At 42.3% G+C, this 15,559-nt stretch overlaps 1 protein-coding gene across 2 annotated transcripts in view; it reads left to right on the top strand.

Annotated features, from left to right (window-relative positions):
* LOC139264694 (protein mono-ADP-ribosyltransferase PARP14-like) overlaps nucleotides 1-15,559 on the top strand; it is a 133,087-nt gene that overhangs the window by 89,431 nt on the left and 28,097 nt on the right. The window contains exons 12-15 of one of the 2 annotated variants that reach the window (XM_070881616.1): nucleotides 416-607; nucleotides 4,751-5,347; nucleotides 11,275-11,420; nucleotides 13,364-13,538. In XM_070881616.1, coding sequence (XP_070737717.1) covers nucleotides 416-607; nucleotides 4,751-5,347; nucleotides 11,275-11,420; nucleotides 13,364-13,538 — 1,110 coding nt within the window. Of the gene's footprint in view, nucleotides 1-412; nucleotides 608-4,750; nucleotides 5,348-11,274; nucleotides 11,421-13,363; nucleotides 13,539-15,559 lie in introns of both variants that reach the window. The other variant, XM_070881615.1, reaches the window with a different exon arrangement.

Below are 15,559 nucleotides of genomic sequence, written 5' to 3'. Positions count from 1 at the left end.
TCCCGAGCCCTGGGAAATCTGGCCCAGAGCCGTTAAATTGAACAGACTGTTAAAAATAAGGGGTACGCTGCTTCATTAACATATTTAAATAACTGACCTGCTTCTTGAGAGCAGGTTAGTTGCCCGTCCCCGAACCCACCTCCGTTAAAACCAGACGTGGGCATGTTCAAATTTGGGGTTTCAGATTCCTGAAAGTTTAACCTATCCTCCCGCCAAGCATGGGAGGGGGGCTGGGGGTTAAGATTCCCCCATTGAATCAGTAACTATACATTTTTTTATTGATTTTTTGTCGACATAATCCAGGTTGCACCCCCTCAATTTTTGTAGCAAAATACCTTTAAAGTCTTACAGCTTTTTTGATTCTGATTTATAAATGAACAAATTTGGTTTTAATTATTTGGAGATTTCTCAGCAGGAAACCAGTTTCCAGATATAAAGCTATTTGCGGCAGGAGTTGCAGAATCTGTACATCAGTATGCAGAAACAAAAGGAACATCGGCAATGCATGTGATAGTGAGTGATTCCTCACCTGCTCAAATCTCAGTATTTCAAAAGGCGATGGCGAAGTTTGAAACGGAAAAAGGTGGAATATTCAACACAATGTCAAGTATGTTATTTCTTAAAATATATAAATACTAAATAAGCAGTAATGAAGCACCTCATCTTAAATATCATAATGTGCAGCCAGAGAGGATAATGGCCTTTTCTGTAGTCATTTTTGATTCCCTTCAAAATAGTTCAGATAAGATACATCGAGCACAGTAGTTCACATATAGATGCTTGGGCATAGTTTTACTGTCTTTGAGGCCATCTCTGCTCTCTTTTAAGGAAACTGTCTTGCAGAGAACTATAAAAAGAGCCCTAAACTTCAGGCCCATTATCAAGCCTTCAAACCAGTCTGTAATCTTGGGTCTCTATACTCCTGTAGATTGAAGACCAAAGTGCCTTAAGTTTCCATTCATTATGGAAACAATGGGTGAGTTTAGGACCTCAACCTTGGGGAAAGTGGGGGTGGGGAATAATGAGTGGAATGCTACACTCTTCACGGTGGCCTCCAGCTTGATCAGGTGATCTTCTGTGATAGTGTAGCAGTCATGGTTCTAAACATAGCAATCCGAAGGTTGCGAGTTCAAAGTTATTAAATTGAACTCAATAAATCTGGTGGATGTAGATCATCACCGGAAAAAAAAGTGACCATGAAAGCTACCAAGATGTTGTAAGATTCCAACTGGTTCACCAATGTCCTTCAGGAAAGCGAACCTGCCACCACTACCCAATCTGGCCTACATGTGACTCTAGCCTGTACTATGTGCTTGATTATTAATGCTCGATGAAGAGGCCTAGCAAGCCACTTAGTTGTAAAAACAATTTCTTCGAATGGAAGGGTATCACCACCAGCTTAAGCAACGAGGGAGGGTTTATAAAATGCAGCCTTGCTAATATAAGAACATAATATATAGGAGCAGGAGTAGGCCATTCGGCCCCTCGAGCCTGCTCTGCCTTTCAATAAGATCATGACTGATCTTCTACATCAACTCCACTTTCATGCACTATCCCCATATTCCTTGATTCCCTTAATATCCAAAAGTCTATCGATCTCTGTCTTGAATATACTCAACGACTGAGCCTCCACAGCCCTCTGATGTAGAGAATTCCAAAGATTCACCACCCTCAGAGTGAAGAAATTTCTCCTCATTTCAGTCCCAATGGCCAACCCCTTATTCTGACATGGTGACCAAAGGTTCTAGACTCCATGCATCTACCCTGTCAAGCCCTGTAAGAATTTTGTATGTTTCAATGAGATCACCTCATTCTTCTAAACTCTAGAGAATATCGGCCTAGTCTACTCAATCTCTCCTCATAGAACAATCCTCCCATCCCAGGAATCAGTCTGGTGAACCTTTGTTTCACTCCCTCGATGGCAAGTATATCCTTCTTTAGGCAAGGAGACCAAAACCGTACACAACACTCCAGTTGTGGTCTCACCAGGGCACTATATAATTGTAGTAAGATGTCGTTACTCTTATACTCAAATCCTCTTGTAATAAAGACCATTTGCTTTCTTAATTGCTTGCTGTACTTGCATGTTACCTTTCAGTGATTCATGTGCAAGGGCACCCAGGTCCCTCTGAACACCAACATTTCCCAATCTCTCACCATTTAAAAAATACTCTGCTTTTCTATTTGTCCTACCAAAGTGGATAACTTCGCATTTCTCCACATTTTGGGCTCAAAATTACCCAGGAGTTGCTCCGTTTTTTTTGGAGCAACTTGATTTTTCTGGAGTATCTTAAAAATCCCCATTTTGCACATTCAATTTGCGTCAATGTAAGTGAGTTAGTTAGGATTTTTTTTTAGTTTCGTTTAGTTTTATTCAAAAGGGGGCGTTACCAGCCACCTCCGCCTGTTTTGGTCATTTAGGCCACTTTGGACAGCTAATAGTTACTCCAAACTAACTTAGGCTAGCGTATGTGGCCATGTGGCCACACAGAAAACCCTTGCGGAGAGCTAAGATTTTTTTTAGTTTAGTTAGTTTTTTTCAAAAGGGCGCGTTACCAGCCACCTACGCCCGTTTTGGTCATTTAGACCACTTTGGACAGCTAATAATTACTCCAAACTAACTTAGGCCAGCGTAGTGGCCACACAGAAAACCCTTGCGGAGAGTTAAGAAATCAGCGCAGGTAGGTACTAATGACTTGACTAAAGAATGTGAATGGGATCAGCTATACAGGACATCATATGACAAACTTTGCAAAGTTAACTTACTATACAACAGAAGCATTCATAGAAGCTTAAACTACAAAAATAAAAGAAGTAAAGAGACAAAACATATTTACCTAATTTTTTCAAAATATCCAAACAAAAAATAGAAGTACTTCCTGCTTGTAATTCTTATGTTCTTATGTAGGAAAGTATTTTCATCAACAGGGTTAAGGAAAATCTTCAGTAAGCTCATTAAAATTACTGGCTGCACAGTTATCACCTCCACCCCCCCCGGATCAAAACTCTCCCCCCACCCCCCCGATCAAAACTCTCCCCGCACCAACCTGTTTTTTGTAGCCTTAGCCCAGGAATTCAGCGGCCACTCGGCAGGCCACTAGGCCCAGGATAGGGGCGGGACACATCGGGTCCCACGCTGCAGCACGCATCATCATCATCGGCAGGAGGTACTGCGCATGCGGACAGCTGCCAGCACTGTTTTTCGTGCAGGGCCCTAACTCTGCCCCCCAATCGACTGGCCACGCCGCGCCAAGCCCTGGGAGAAACAACACAGCAGCCAGAATCGGGGGAGATTTTTTAGGTGCCATTTTCAGCCCGCAAAGTCGGCGCATCTCTGGTGAGTGCGCCAAAAAAAGGGGTGAGCCAAACTTAAGCCCTCTATTACATTTGCCCTATTCTTGCCCACTCACTTAGCCTGTCTATATCCCCTTGAAGCCACTTTGCATCCTCTTCTTATATTTCCACCTAGTTTTGTCTCAGCAGCAAACTTGGATGTATCACATTTGGTCCCCTCATCCAAATCATTGATATAGATTGTGAATAGCTGAGGCCCAAGCACTGATCCTTGCGGTACCCCACTAATTAAAGCCTACCAACCCAAAAATGACCCATTTATTCCTACTTTCTGTTATCTGTCCTTTAACCAATCCTCAATCCATGCTAGTTTATTACTCCCAATCCCATGAGCCCTAATTTTGTTTATTAACCTCTTTGGTGGCCCCTTATCAAATGGCTTCTGAAATTCTAAATACACCACATCCACTGGTTCCCTCTTATCTATTCTGCTAGTTTCAACCTCAAAAAATCTCACAGATTTGTCAAACAAGATTTCCCTTTCATAAATCCATGTTGACTCTGCCCATTCCTATTATTTACTAAGTGCCCTGTTACCATGTCCTTAATAATATATTCTAGCATTTTCCCTACTACTGATGTAAGGCGAACTGGTCTGCAGTTCCCCGTTTTCTCTCTACATCCTTTCTTAAACAGTGGGGTTATATTTGCTACCTTCCTGTCTACAGGTCTGTCAGCCAGTGGCTCAGTGGGTAGCACCCTCGCCTCTGAGTCAGTAGGTTGTGGGTTGAAGTCCCACTCAAGGGACTTCAGCACATAAATCTAGGCTGATACTCCAGTGCAGTGCTGAGGGTGCGCTGCCGGTGATGCCATCTTTCGGATGAAACGTTAAACCGAAGCCCTGTCTGTCCTCTCAGGTGGACGTAAAAGATCCCATGGCACTATTTCGAAGAAGAGCAGTGGAATTATCGCTGGTGTCCTGGCCCATATTTATCCCTCAATCAACATAACAAAAAACAGATTATCTGGTCATTATCGCATTGCTGTTTGTTTCTCTGCGCAAATTGGCTGTTGTGTTTCCCATATTACAACAGTTACTACGCTCTAAATGTACTTCATTGGCTGTAAAGTGCTTTGAGTCGTCTGGTAGTCATGAAAGGCGCTATATAAATGCAAGTCTTTTTTCTTTCTATCCAATCCACGGGAACCATTCTAAAATCTGTGGAATTTTGGAAGATGACAGCCAATGCATCCACTATTTCTATAGTCATCTCTTTAAAAACTCTCGGATGTAGGCCACCAGGTCTAGGGGATTTGCCAGAGGATAATGCCACCCATAGCGCAAGAACAAAGTTAAAAAAAATATATAAAACTTACAGTACTTTAAAAAAATTGTAATCAGGTTTGTTTATTTTAGTCTGACGATTGTTAGTTGTTTTTAAATGTTTTGTTTCAGAGTATTTGGGTTGGCTTGGTGGATACCAAACCTCTGAAGATATTACTGAGATGCCACAGCATTCCGTGAAGTTTGAAATTTACTCCATGAAGGAAGAAAATATTCAAAAAGCATGGGCTGATATTCAAAAACTAGCAACTAAAGAACACATGGAAAAAACAATGGCTGTGGAAATACCTTTTGAGAAATTTACTGAAGAAGACCTTGAAGAAATAGCAGAGTGTTGCAAATCCATGCATGTACTCCACCGCTTCAACAGAGCTAACGACAGTATATATTTATCTGGATGTATAGCTGATATATGTTCTGTTCAAGATGTTATTTTTAAGGTGTGTCATAACATAGGAAAAAGAGAAGTCTCATTGCGTGAAGAAATGTTTATTATGGAAAAGGTGTGCTGGAAATTCAGAATAGAAGATCAATGGGAAACCTTCAATCCAACAGTGAATGCTCACCTTGAAAAGGCTTACAATGGGAAAGAAAATGAAGTCAAATTAAAGATCGAAGAACTAGATTCTTGTGTGATTGACTTTCAAAAATTCACATTAACTGACGCTGATGGAAAATCTTTTCGCATCTATCGTGCAAGTTCTGGGGGTAGGTAACCACAGTTTAATAAATATTTTAGATCAACAATTTCACTATCAATCATAAGGATAACTTACAGATATAACATTTTGTAAATGTTAATTTAAATGTGTAAACTATGAGCAACTTTCATTTTATACACTGCACACTAGTGATCCAAATGTATTTTTAAAAATTAAAGTGCGTTCCTCATTTGAAACTTTTTAATACAAAGTAGTCTAATGCAGATAAAAATATTTTCATTTGTAAAAGCTCTTGACAGAAATTTAATACTTATTCTATGAAAGTGATGCATTAAATTTTACAAATAATGTATAAATTTGAAAATAATTTGCTTCTGAAATGGATTGATAAATTGCTTTGCTATTAATATAGGTTTCTTACATGAATCACAAAAGTGCCAGATCACATTACATATTGTTTATCAGATGGGGTGAATGTAAGGAAAATAAAAGTTCTAAATAGAATTTAGCAAAGGATCAGAGAACCATAGTAAAATGGCCATTCCGTCCATTGTGTTTACACCAGCTCTTCACTAGAGCAGGTCTGATGCTTTTTTTAGACCAGAGTATAATTTCTTCTAGTTGACCTGTTTGTGCAGATTGACAGTCTTGGGATGTTACTGGATCAAAACTAGTAATGTTATATGTGAGCTGTACCAGAAATTTGCAACAAATATAATTTACAAAGCTGTAGGAATAAAAAGTGCTACAAAGTGATCAATTCTTTTTTTTATCCTTGAATTAATTTCTTCCATTGTGGTAAATAAAACAGCACATGGTCTGTGTGTGATTATGTAGCACACGTAAGTTTAAACCTGTATTTTTGCAACTCCTAAGTATTGCAGTTTTGATCACATAATGATTGGCTGCATATATAAAGACCAGTTTTGCACTATGGTCACACACACGAAGTGTGCTGCATCTGTCATAGGAAAGATCACATCATGTTCCTGTCCTGGGCCTAGCACCAAAAGCAGTGATGGAAACAGGAGTGCAGATGCTGGTCACCATAAGAACATAAGAAATAGGAGCAGGAGCAGGCCATTTGGCCCCTCGAGCCTGCTCCGCCATTCAATAAGATCATGGCTGATCTCATCCTGGCCTCAACTCCACTTCCCCGCCCCCTCCCCTTAACACTTGACTCACTTATCGTTCATAAATCTGTCTATCTCCACCTTAAATACATTCAATGACCCAGCCTCCACAGCTCTCTGAAGTAGAGAATTCCAAAGATTCACGACCCTCAGAGAAGAGTTCCTCCTCATTTCTGTTTTAAATGCGTAAGGGACGGGTTTCCTGAGCAGTATGTAACGGAACCAACCGGGGGACAGGCTATCTTAGATCTGATCCTGTGTAATGAGACAGGATTAATAAACAATCTCCTAGTAAAGGATCCCCTCGGAATGAGTGATCATCGCATGATTGAATTTGAAATGGAGGGTGAGAAAGTTGGATCTCTAACCAGCGTACTAAGCCAGGGAGAGTTGGGTAAAGTGGACTGGGTAAATAGATTAAAGGGTAGGACGGTTGAAGAACAGTGGTGTACATTGAAGGAGATATTTCACAACTCTCAGGAAAAATATATTCCAGTGAGGAGAAAAGGGTGCAAGAGTAAAGATAGCCGTCCGTGGCTAACTAAAGAAATAAAGGACGGTATCCAATTTAAGACAAGTGCATACAAAGTGGCCAAAGCTAGGGGGAGGACAGAAGACTGGGAAGCTTTTAAAAGCCAGCAAAGAACGACTAAAAAAATGATTAGGAAAGGGAAGATAGACTATGAAAGTAAACTAGCGCAAAATATAAAGACACATAGCAAGAGTTTCTATCGTTATATAAAAAGGAAAAGGGTGGCTAAAGTAAATGTTGGTCCCTTAGAGGACGAGAACGGGAATTAGTAATGTGGAATATGGAGATGGCAGAAACTCTGTACAAATATTTTGTATCAGTCTTTACGGTAGAGGACACTAACAATATTCTGACAGTGGATAGTCTAGGGGCTATGGGGGGGAGGAACTTAACACAATCACAATCACAAAGGAGGTGGTACTCAGTAAGATAATGGGACTAAAGGCAGATAAATCCCCTGGACCTGATGGCTTGCATCCTAGGGTCTTAAGAGAAGTAGCGGCAGGGATTGTGGATACATTGGTTGTAATTTACCAAAATTCCCTGGATTCTGGGAAGGTCCCAGCAGATTGGAAAACTGCAAATGTAACGCACCTATTTAAAAAAGGAGGCGGACAAAAAACAGGAAACTATAGACCAATTAGCCTAACATCTGTGCTTGGGAAAATGTTGGAGTCCATTATTAAAGAAGCAGTAGCAGAACATTTGGAAAAGCAAAATTCGGTCAGGCAGAGTCAGCGTGGATTTATGAAGGGGACGTCATGTTTGACAAATTTGCTGGAGTTCTTTGAGGATGTAACGAACAGGGTGGATAAAGGGAACCAGTGGATGGGTTGTATTTGGACTTCTCGAAGGCATTTGACAAGGTGCCACATCAAAAGTTACTGCACAAGATAAAAGTTCACGGGGTTGGGGGGTAATATATTAGCATGGATAGAAGATTGGCTAACTAACAGAGAACAGAGAGTCGGGATAAATGGTTCATTCTCTGGTTGGCAATCAGTAACTAGTGGGGTGCCACAGGGATCAGTGCTGGGACCCCAACTATTTACAATCTATATTAATGACTTGGAAGAAGGGACTGAGTGTAACGTAGCCAAGTTTGCTAATGATACAAAGATGGGAGGAACAGCAATGTGTGAGGAGGACACAAAAAATCTGCAAAAGGACATAGACAGGCTAAGTGAGTGGGGAAAAAATTGGCAGATGGAGTATAATGTTGGAAAGTGTGAGGTCATGCACTTTGGCAGAAAAAAAAAATCAAAGGGCAAGTTATTATTTAAATGGAGAAAGATTGCAAAGTGCCGCAGTACAGCGGGACTTGGGGGTACTTGTGCATGAAACATAAAAGGATAGTATGCAGGTACAGCAAGTGATCAGGAAGGCCAATGGTATCTTGGCCTTTATTGCAAATGGGATGGAGTATAAAAGCAGGGAAGTCCTACTACAGCTATATAAGGTATTGGTGAGGCCACACCTGGAATACTGCGTACTGTTTTGGTTTCCATATTTACGAAAGGATATACTTGCTTTTCTAAACAGTTCAGAGAAGGTTCACTAGGTTGATTCTGGGGATGAGGGGGTTGACTTATGAGGAAAGGTTGAGTAGGTTGGGCCTCTACTCATTGGAATTCAGAAGAATGAGAGGTGATCTTATCGAAACATATAAGATTATGAGGGGGCTTGACAAGGTGGATGCTGAGAGGATGTTTCCACTGATGGGGGAGACTCGAACTAGGGTACGATCTTAGAATAAGGGGCCGTCCATTTAAAACAGAGATGAGGAGAAATTTCTTCTTTCAAAGGGTTGTGAATCTGTGGAATTCGCTGCCTCAGAGAGCTGTGGAAGCGGGCACATTGAATAAGTTTAAGACAGAAATAGACGGTTTCTTAATTGATAAGGGAGTAAGGGGTTATGGGGAGCAAGCAGGGAAGTGGAGCTGAGTCCATGATCAGATCAGCCATGATTTTATTGAATGGCGGAGCAGGCTCGAGGGGCCGTATGGCCTGCTCCTGTTCCTATTTTTTATGTTCTTATGTCAAGCCCCCTCAGAATCTTATGTTTCAATAAGATCACCTTTCAGTCTTCTAAACTCCAATGAGTATCAGCCCAACCTGCTCAACCTTTCTTCATAGGACAACCCCTTCATCTCAGGGATCAACCCCGTGAACCTTCTCTGAATTGCCTCCACTGCAAGTACACCTTTCTTTAAATAAGGAGACCAAAACTGCACGCAGTATTCCAGGTGTGGTCTGACCAATGCCCTGTACAGCTGTAGCAGGTCTTCCCTGCTTTTAAATTCCACCTCCCTTGCAATAAAGGCCAACATTCCATTTCGCTTCCTAATTGCTGTACCTGCATGCTAACTTTTTGTGTTTCATGTACAAGGACCCCCAGATCCCTGTGTACCACTGCATTTTGTAATCTTTTGCCATTTAAATAATAATTTGTTTATTTTATTTTTCCTACCAAAATGGATAACCTCACATGTTATCACATTATACTCCATCTGTCAAATTTTTGCCCACTCACTTAGCCTATCTATATCCCTTTGTAGATTCTTTGCATCCTCCTCACAACTTGGTTTCTCACCTATCTTTGGATTATCAGCAAATTTGGCTACATTACACTCGGTCCCTTCATCCAAGTCATTAATATAAATTGTAAATAGTTGAGGCCCAGCACTGATCCCTGTGGCACCCCGTTAGTTACAGTTTGCCAACCTGAAAATGACCCATTTCTCTCAACTCTCTGCTTTCTGTTAGCCAATCCTCTATCTACACCAATATATTACCCCCAATCCCGTGAGCTCTTGTCTTGTGCAGTAACCTTTTATGTGGCACTTTATCGAATGCTTTCTGAAAATCCAAATACACGACATCTACTGGTTCCCCTTTATCCACTGGTTCCCCTTTATCTACTCTGCTCATTTTATCCTCAAAGAACTCCAGCAAATTTGTCAAACATGATTTTCCTTTCATAAAACCATGCTGACTCTGCATGACTGCATTATGATTTTCTAAATGTCCTGTTGCTACTTCCTAAATGGTGGACTCCAGCATTTTCCCAATGACAGATGTTAGGCTAACTGATCTATAGTTTCCTGCTTTCTGTCTCCCTCTTTTCTTAAATAGGAGCGTTACATTTGTGGTTTTCCAGTCTGCTGTGACGTCTCCAGAATCCAAGGAATTTTGATAGATTACAACCAATGCATCCACCTCTTTTAAGACCCTAGGATGCAGGTCATCAGGTCCAGGGGACTTTTCCGCCTTTAGTCCCATTAGTTTGCCTAGTGCCTGAGAGACCTGCAGCCACGCTCCTGGCCCGAAGGCATTCTGGCTGCTGGAGAGACTTGAATATCGTTCTGAGGATGGAGTGGACGTTTAAAGAACATTTGATACTTGCTTAAAAAGGGCTACCTCCAAGACCCTAGCAGACTCTCTTGTCAATGGAGGTTCTGGTACTGGCCCTTGTGCCAACTTGGTTTAGGTGCCCCTCCCCTGGGGCATCCAACAGTTGTCGGAAGAACAAAATGAGACGGTGGGCTGGGAACACCCCCTCCTATCTAATTAACATCATAATGCTGACCCTGCATCTACTGCAGTTGATACCCAGTGACATACATACCCTGGGGAGAAGTCCAGGAAATTCCAGGGTGATGCAGTGGGGCAGAGACACCTTTCCTCTTCTCTGCACCTGGGAATTGCCAATTTCCTAGGCACTAGGAAGAGGAAAATCCACGCTATGGTTTCAAAGTCAATTGTAGAAGTTCACTCCGATTTAAAAGTATCTTTGTGAGAAGCTCCATCAGCATAATCTCAACAGGAATAAATCATTCGATGTTCCTGGATGGCTTGAAGATAGGTTTGAGAGATCACTCCCTGTTTTTGCAAAAGGGTATGAGGGTAATTTCCCCTTCATTGCCTGGCTGGTAATCTGGCAGAGTGGATCACCCGCCATGTAGAACCCACCTGATTTTCATGACATTGACATCAATGGAACAAAAATTGGAAGGGTTCTACAATGGGCGGGCAATGTGCTCCTACAGATTACCGGCCAGGCAGTGAAGGTGAAAATTAGGCCAATGTTACGTGTATATTCAGCAAGTGAGAAAGAATGTTAGATTACTTACTGAATTCCTTTCTTGAATAAACTGACTCAAACAAATTAAACATATATTACAGGAATTGTATCTCGGTAGTTGAATTGAAGAATACTGAACTAACAGTCCTGTTATAGTACTTCATTACTTAATCTTAGCATCTGCTCAAATAGAATGCTTTTACCAAATCCTATTTTCATTTCAGATGAATTTCCAGATACCTGGGAGATTGAAGAAAATAAAACCACAACCTCTGAAGTGCCTCTGAAACCTGACTCCTCAGAATACCAAGAAGTAGCTAGTGACTTTATGAAAACATTGGCAATCAATACAACATGTAAAATTGATGCAGTAAGCATTGCTATCCTTTCCTAAATATAGTGTTAGCAAAAATGATTTAAATGTACAAATATAACCTTTCTGAATCTCACCTTTACAGTTGGTCTCGGTATCCATTGACTAGAAAGAGGGAAATTGGGTAGGGTTCATGTAAGAAAAGAAAGTCCAGATGTCCCAAAGCACTTTACAGCCAATTAAGTACTTTTTGAAGTGTAGTCACTGTTGTAATGTAGGAAGTGAGTGACCGCTACTGGAAAATGTATCTCATTTAATTTATGTTTTCATTCATATTGCGATTATTATTGATTTATGCCAACTTGATGTGCATAAAAATGAGGCTATTATTTCAATTTGATAAGACAAAGAAATCTGAACAGGCTCGGTCATTAGACACAGTTAAGTGTAAAATCACGAGATTAAATAAAAGAAGTAAAATTGTGGATTATATATTAATTGGCAACATGAGGTGATGGAGCAAGAAGGAGATCTAGGGATTTTGGTGGATAGCTTCCTTTTGAATGCTTGCAGCAAATCCACACTCGCCACATATACCAGCAACTTATTCCAGAGGTCCACAACTCTGTGAAAAATAGTAAAAACAGAAAATGCAGGAAATCTCAGCAGGTCAGGCAGCATCTGTGGAGAGAAAAACAGAGTTAATGTTTCGGGTCGACGACCCTTCGTCAGAACTGGTGAATGTTCGAAAAGAACACATTCTTAAGAAAGGGGGAGGGGAAGAAAGAACAAAAGGGAAGATCTGTGATAGGGTGGAAGGCAGAAGAGATTAGAGAGACAAAAGGGATGATGGGCTGAATTGAAATGTAATGAGAAGTTAGAAAAAGGTTAGTGTAGATAGGGTGTGAATGGCGGAATAATGACCAGCTGCCATTGGAGACAAAGAGAAAAAAACATAAGATAGGGAGGGGGTGGAGGTGGGGTGGGTGGGGGGGAGGGGAAGGGAGCCAAAGATGGGCAGAGGTTATGCTCTGAAATTGTTGAACTCGATGTTGAGTCCAGAAGGCTGTAAAGTGCCTAAACGGAAGCTGAGGTGCTGTTCCTCGAGATTGCGTTGAGCTTCATTGGAACAGTGCAAAAGTCCGAGGACAGAGATATCAGAGTAGGAGTGGAGTGGAGAATTAAAGTGACAGGTGACTGTGAAAAGTAGTACCTCCTAAGCTCCTAGTTTTATGTTTACATAATTTATACTCATGTCTAACTGCCTGTATTCAGATTTGGATATGTACTGGTCTGCCAGTTGTTAACTTGATATGTATGGCTCAGAAACATAGACCATGTACAGTAGACACCTCAAGTCGCTGGAGAAATACTACCAATGATATCTCCGCAACATCCTACAAATCCCCTGGAAGGACAGACGCACCAACATTAGGGTCCTCGACCAGGCCAACATCCCCAGCATCGAAGCACTGACCACACTTGATCAGCTCCGCTGGGCAGGCCACATAGTTCGCATGCCAGACACGAGACTCCCAAAGCAAGTGCTCTGCTCGGAACTCTTTCACGGCAAACGAGCCAAAGGTGGGCAGCGGAAACGTTACAAGGGTACCCTCAAAGCCTCCCTGATAAAGTGCAACATCCCCACTGACACCTGGGAAACCCTGGCCAAAGATCGCCCTAAGTGGAGGAAGCGCATCCGGGAGTCTCATCGCCGGGAGCATGCAGAAATCAAGTGCAGGCAGCGGAAAGAGCGTGCGGCAAACCAGTCCCACCCACCCCTTCCCACCTGTGACAGAGACTGTGGTTCTCGTATTGGACTGTACAGCCACCTAAGAACTCATGTTAAGAGTGGAAGCAAAAGTCTTCCTCAATTCCGAGGGACTGCCTATGATGATGATGATGATGATGATGATGATGATGAATACATTTCTGTATGATATTACATGGCTTTTCACAAATATACTACTAAAACAATCACTGTATTTGACTAACTGCAGATCTCAAGGATCCAGAATCCCACACTTTGGCGGCTGTATGTTGCTAAAAGAAATGAAATGAACAGACAGAGACCACATCAGCAGAATGAAAAACTTCTTTACCATGGAACGTCCCCAGAAACATGTTCTAAGATCAATGCAGATGGTTTTAACAGGAGCTACTGTGGTTTAAATGGTAAGTATATCATATACCAATGGCTGCACCTGCACGATACTCAAGTAGGTGCTCCGGCAGGTGAAACGCTGTGCCAGGAACACAAAAGCAGAACATTTAATAATGTCTATGCTTATCAGGGAGACATTGGGTTTTGAGAAAGGTTCCTCAAACCATATAGTCGGTTCGCTTAGACTATGAAAATTAAACATTCAATTTCCACTGCTACACGATCCCTAAAGAATTGGATTTTTCTGAGCCATCTAGTATACTTCAAGAAGGCAAGTTCAAATGTTACTGCATATCATTGAAGCAGTATGCCTTGGAAATTAGCTTGTGTCAATAGACATTTATACAGCCATCAGGAATTCCCAAATAAATGACACTTGACTTTTATGGGACTGATTTTCCAGGCCCCATCTATCCCAGCACTGTACAGGAGCAGTGCAATGAAAGTGGGCTTTACCAGTTCAGGTACAGGTGTTCTTGAATTTACTGTCCTAGGCCATTAATATAGCCCAGAGGGACACCTTTGGCACATGTCCGTCCCCGGCTGGGATTAGCATTGCAAACAGGGCAGGAAACTGAAGTGCAGCTGCAAGCCTGATAGCCCTGCAGCTTCATTCCTGGGTGCCTGCATCAGGGCTTTCTGACTGCCCCAAAGCCTGAACATTTTGTTGCAAGCTGCAAAAAAACGTTAAACGTACCTTAAGCATCTTTGTCAGTTTGTGGCGGGGTAGCCTCAGATGCTCCAATCTGAGGAGGATTTAATATAGGCCCCCAATATCAGCTTCATGACACACACCTGTATCTGGGTGTTCCATGGCTAAAAGAACAAGTTGAGGTAAGAAGGTTGGGAACTCCCCTTCCCAGACCATTACCATGACATCATGGAGCCTATGCCAATTGCAGGTGCAGGCCCTGCTTCGCACCCCACAAGGAAGCCTAGAAATCACACGGCAATATAAAGAGGGTTGTTTGGTTGAAATTAAGTATGAAATGGTCCAAGGAAACTTTGGGAGTTGTGGTAAGGAGGGGGAGAATGGTAACAATATAATATGAATCTATCAAAATGCAAAAATGTAACGGTCTCACTTCTTGGGTGCTTTTTAATGGACTAATGCTACAGAATGCGAAGGATAACATATGTTCGCAGAGAGCAGAACTGTGAAATATAATTACAGAATAAAAAGTATATTGTTTAATAGCTGGGCAAACATTGAGGGGTTGAAATTGTCCCCACCCCGATCGGGGGAAGTAACCTTCCGGAAGTCCCCCCACCGACGTGGAATTGGGTCTTACGCACCTCACAGGAAGCAGAGTGCTATCTCCGGCGCTCCACTTCCTTTGAGGGGAGCTCCCGGGGCAGTAGCGCGCGCTGGATCCAGCGCTACACGGATGTTTCGCGTAGCACCGACTCATTACATTAAAGGGGAGGGCTGCTGCGCACTCTGCATAGCCTTTTGGTGGCTGCCACTGGGTCACCAGGGACGCGCAAGACTCCAAGACGAGTGCCGGGCTGCACAACGGCGGCCTGCTCCAAGCTCGGGCTGCCATCGTCAGGCCGACCCAAGAGTTGGCTGACCAACAAAGATGACGGCTTGAGGCTCTGCAGGCCTCCCTTTTAAACAGCGCTCTGGGAACTGATGTTCGCCAGCTTCACGACCCATGCGACAATTTCCCCCGCGGGGTGATAAGGGGTTGGCGCAGGGCACGGCGCTGCCAGGACAGAGACTCCCAAACCTCTGGAGTAATTTCCCGGGAGGCCGTAGCGCCCCTCTCCTCCAGAGGTGCTAATGGGGCTAGAAAAAAGGACAATTTCTCCCCCTGAGAGTGTTGTCATTGTAGGACTGCAGTTAAAAAGGCAAATAAGATGATAGGTTATGAGGAGAGGTTATAGGGTTTAGAATTGTTTACTCTGGAGAAGAAATGATCCAGTGGAGATTCTTCAGGAGACAGATAAATTAAACTGCGAATATAGTCAACATTATCACACATTCTAGAACCTAACTTAATCTTCGGGTAGCTGCACAGAATTTATA

This window comes from Pristiophorus japonicus, chromosome 5 (genome assembly GCF_044704955.1).
Source record: "Pristiophorus japonicus isolate sPriJap1 chromosome 5, sPriJap1.hap1, whole genome shotgun sequence".
Classification (NCBI taxonomy): Eukaryota; Metazoa; Chordata; class Chondrichthyes; family Pristiophoridae; genus Pristiophorus; species Pristiophorus japonicus.
Note: the sequence above shows the minus strand (reverse complement) of the source record. Positions and strands in the feature narration are given on the sequence as shown.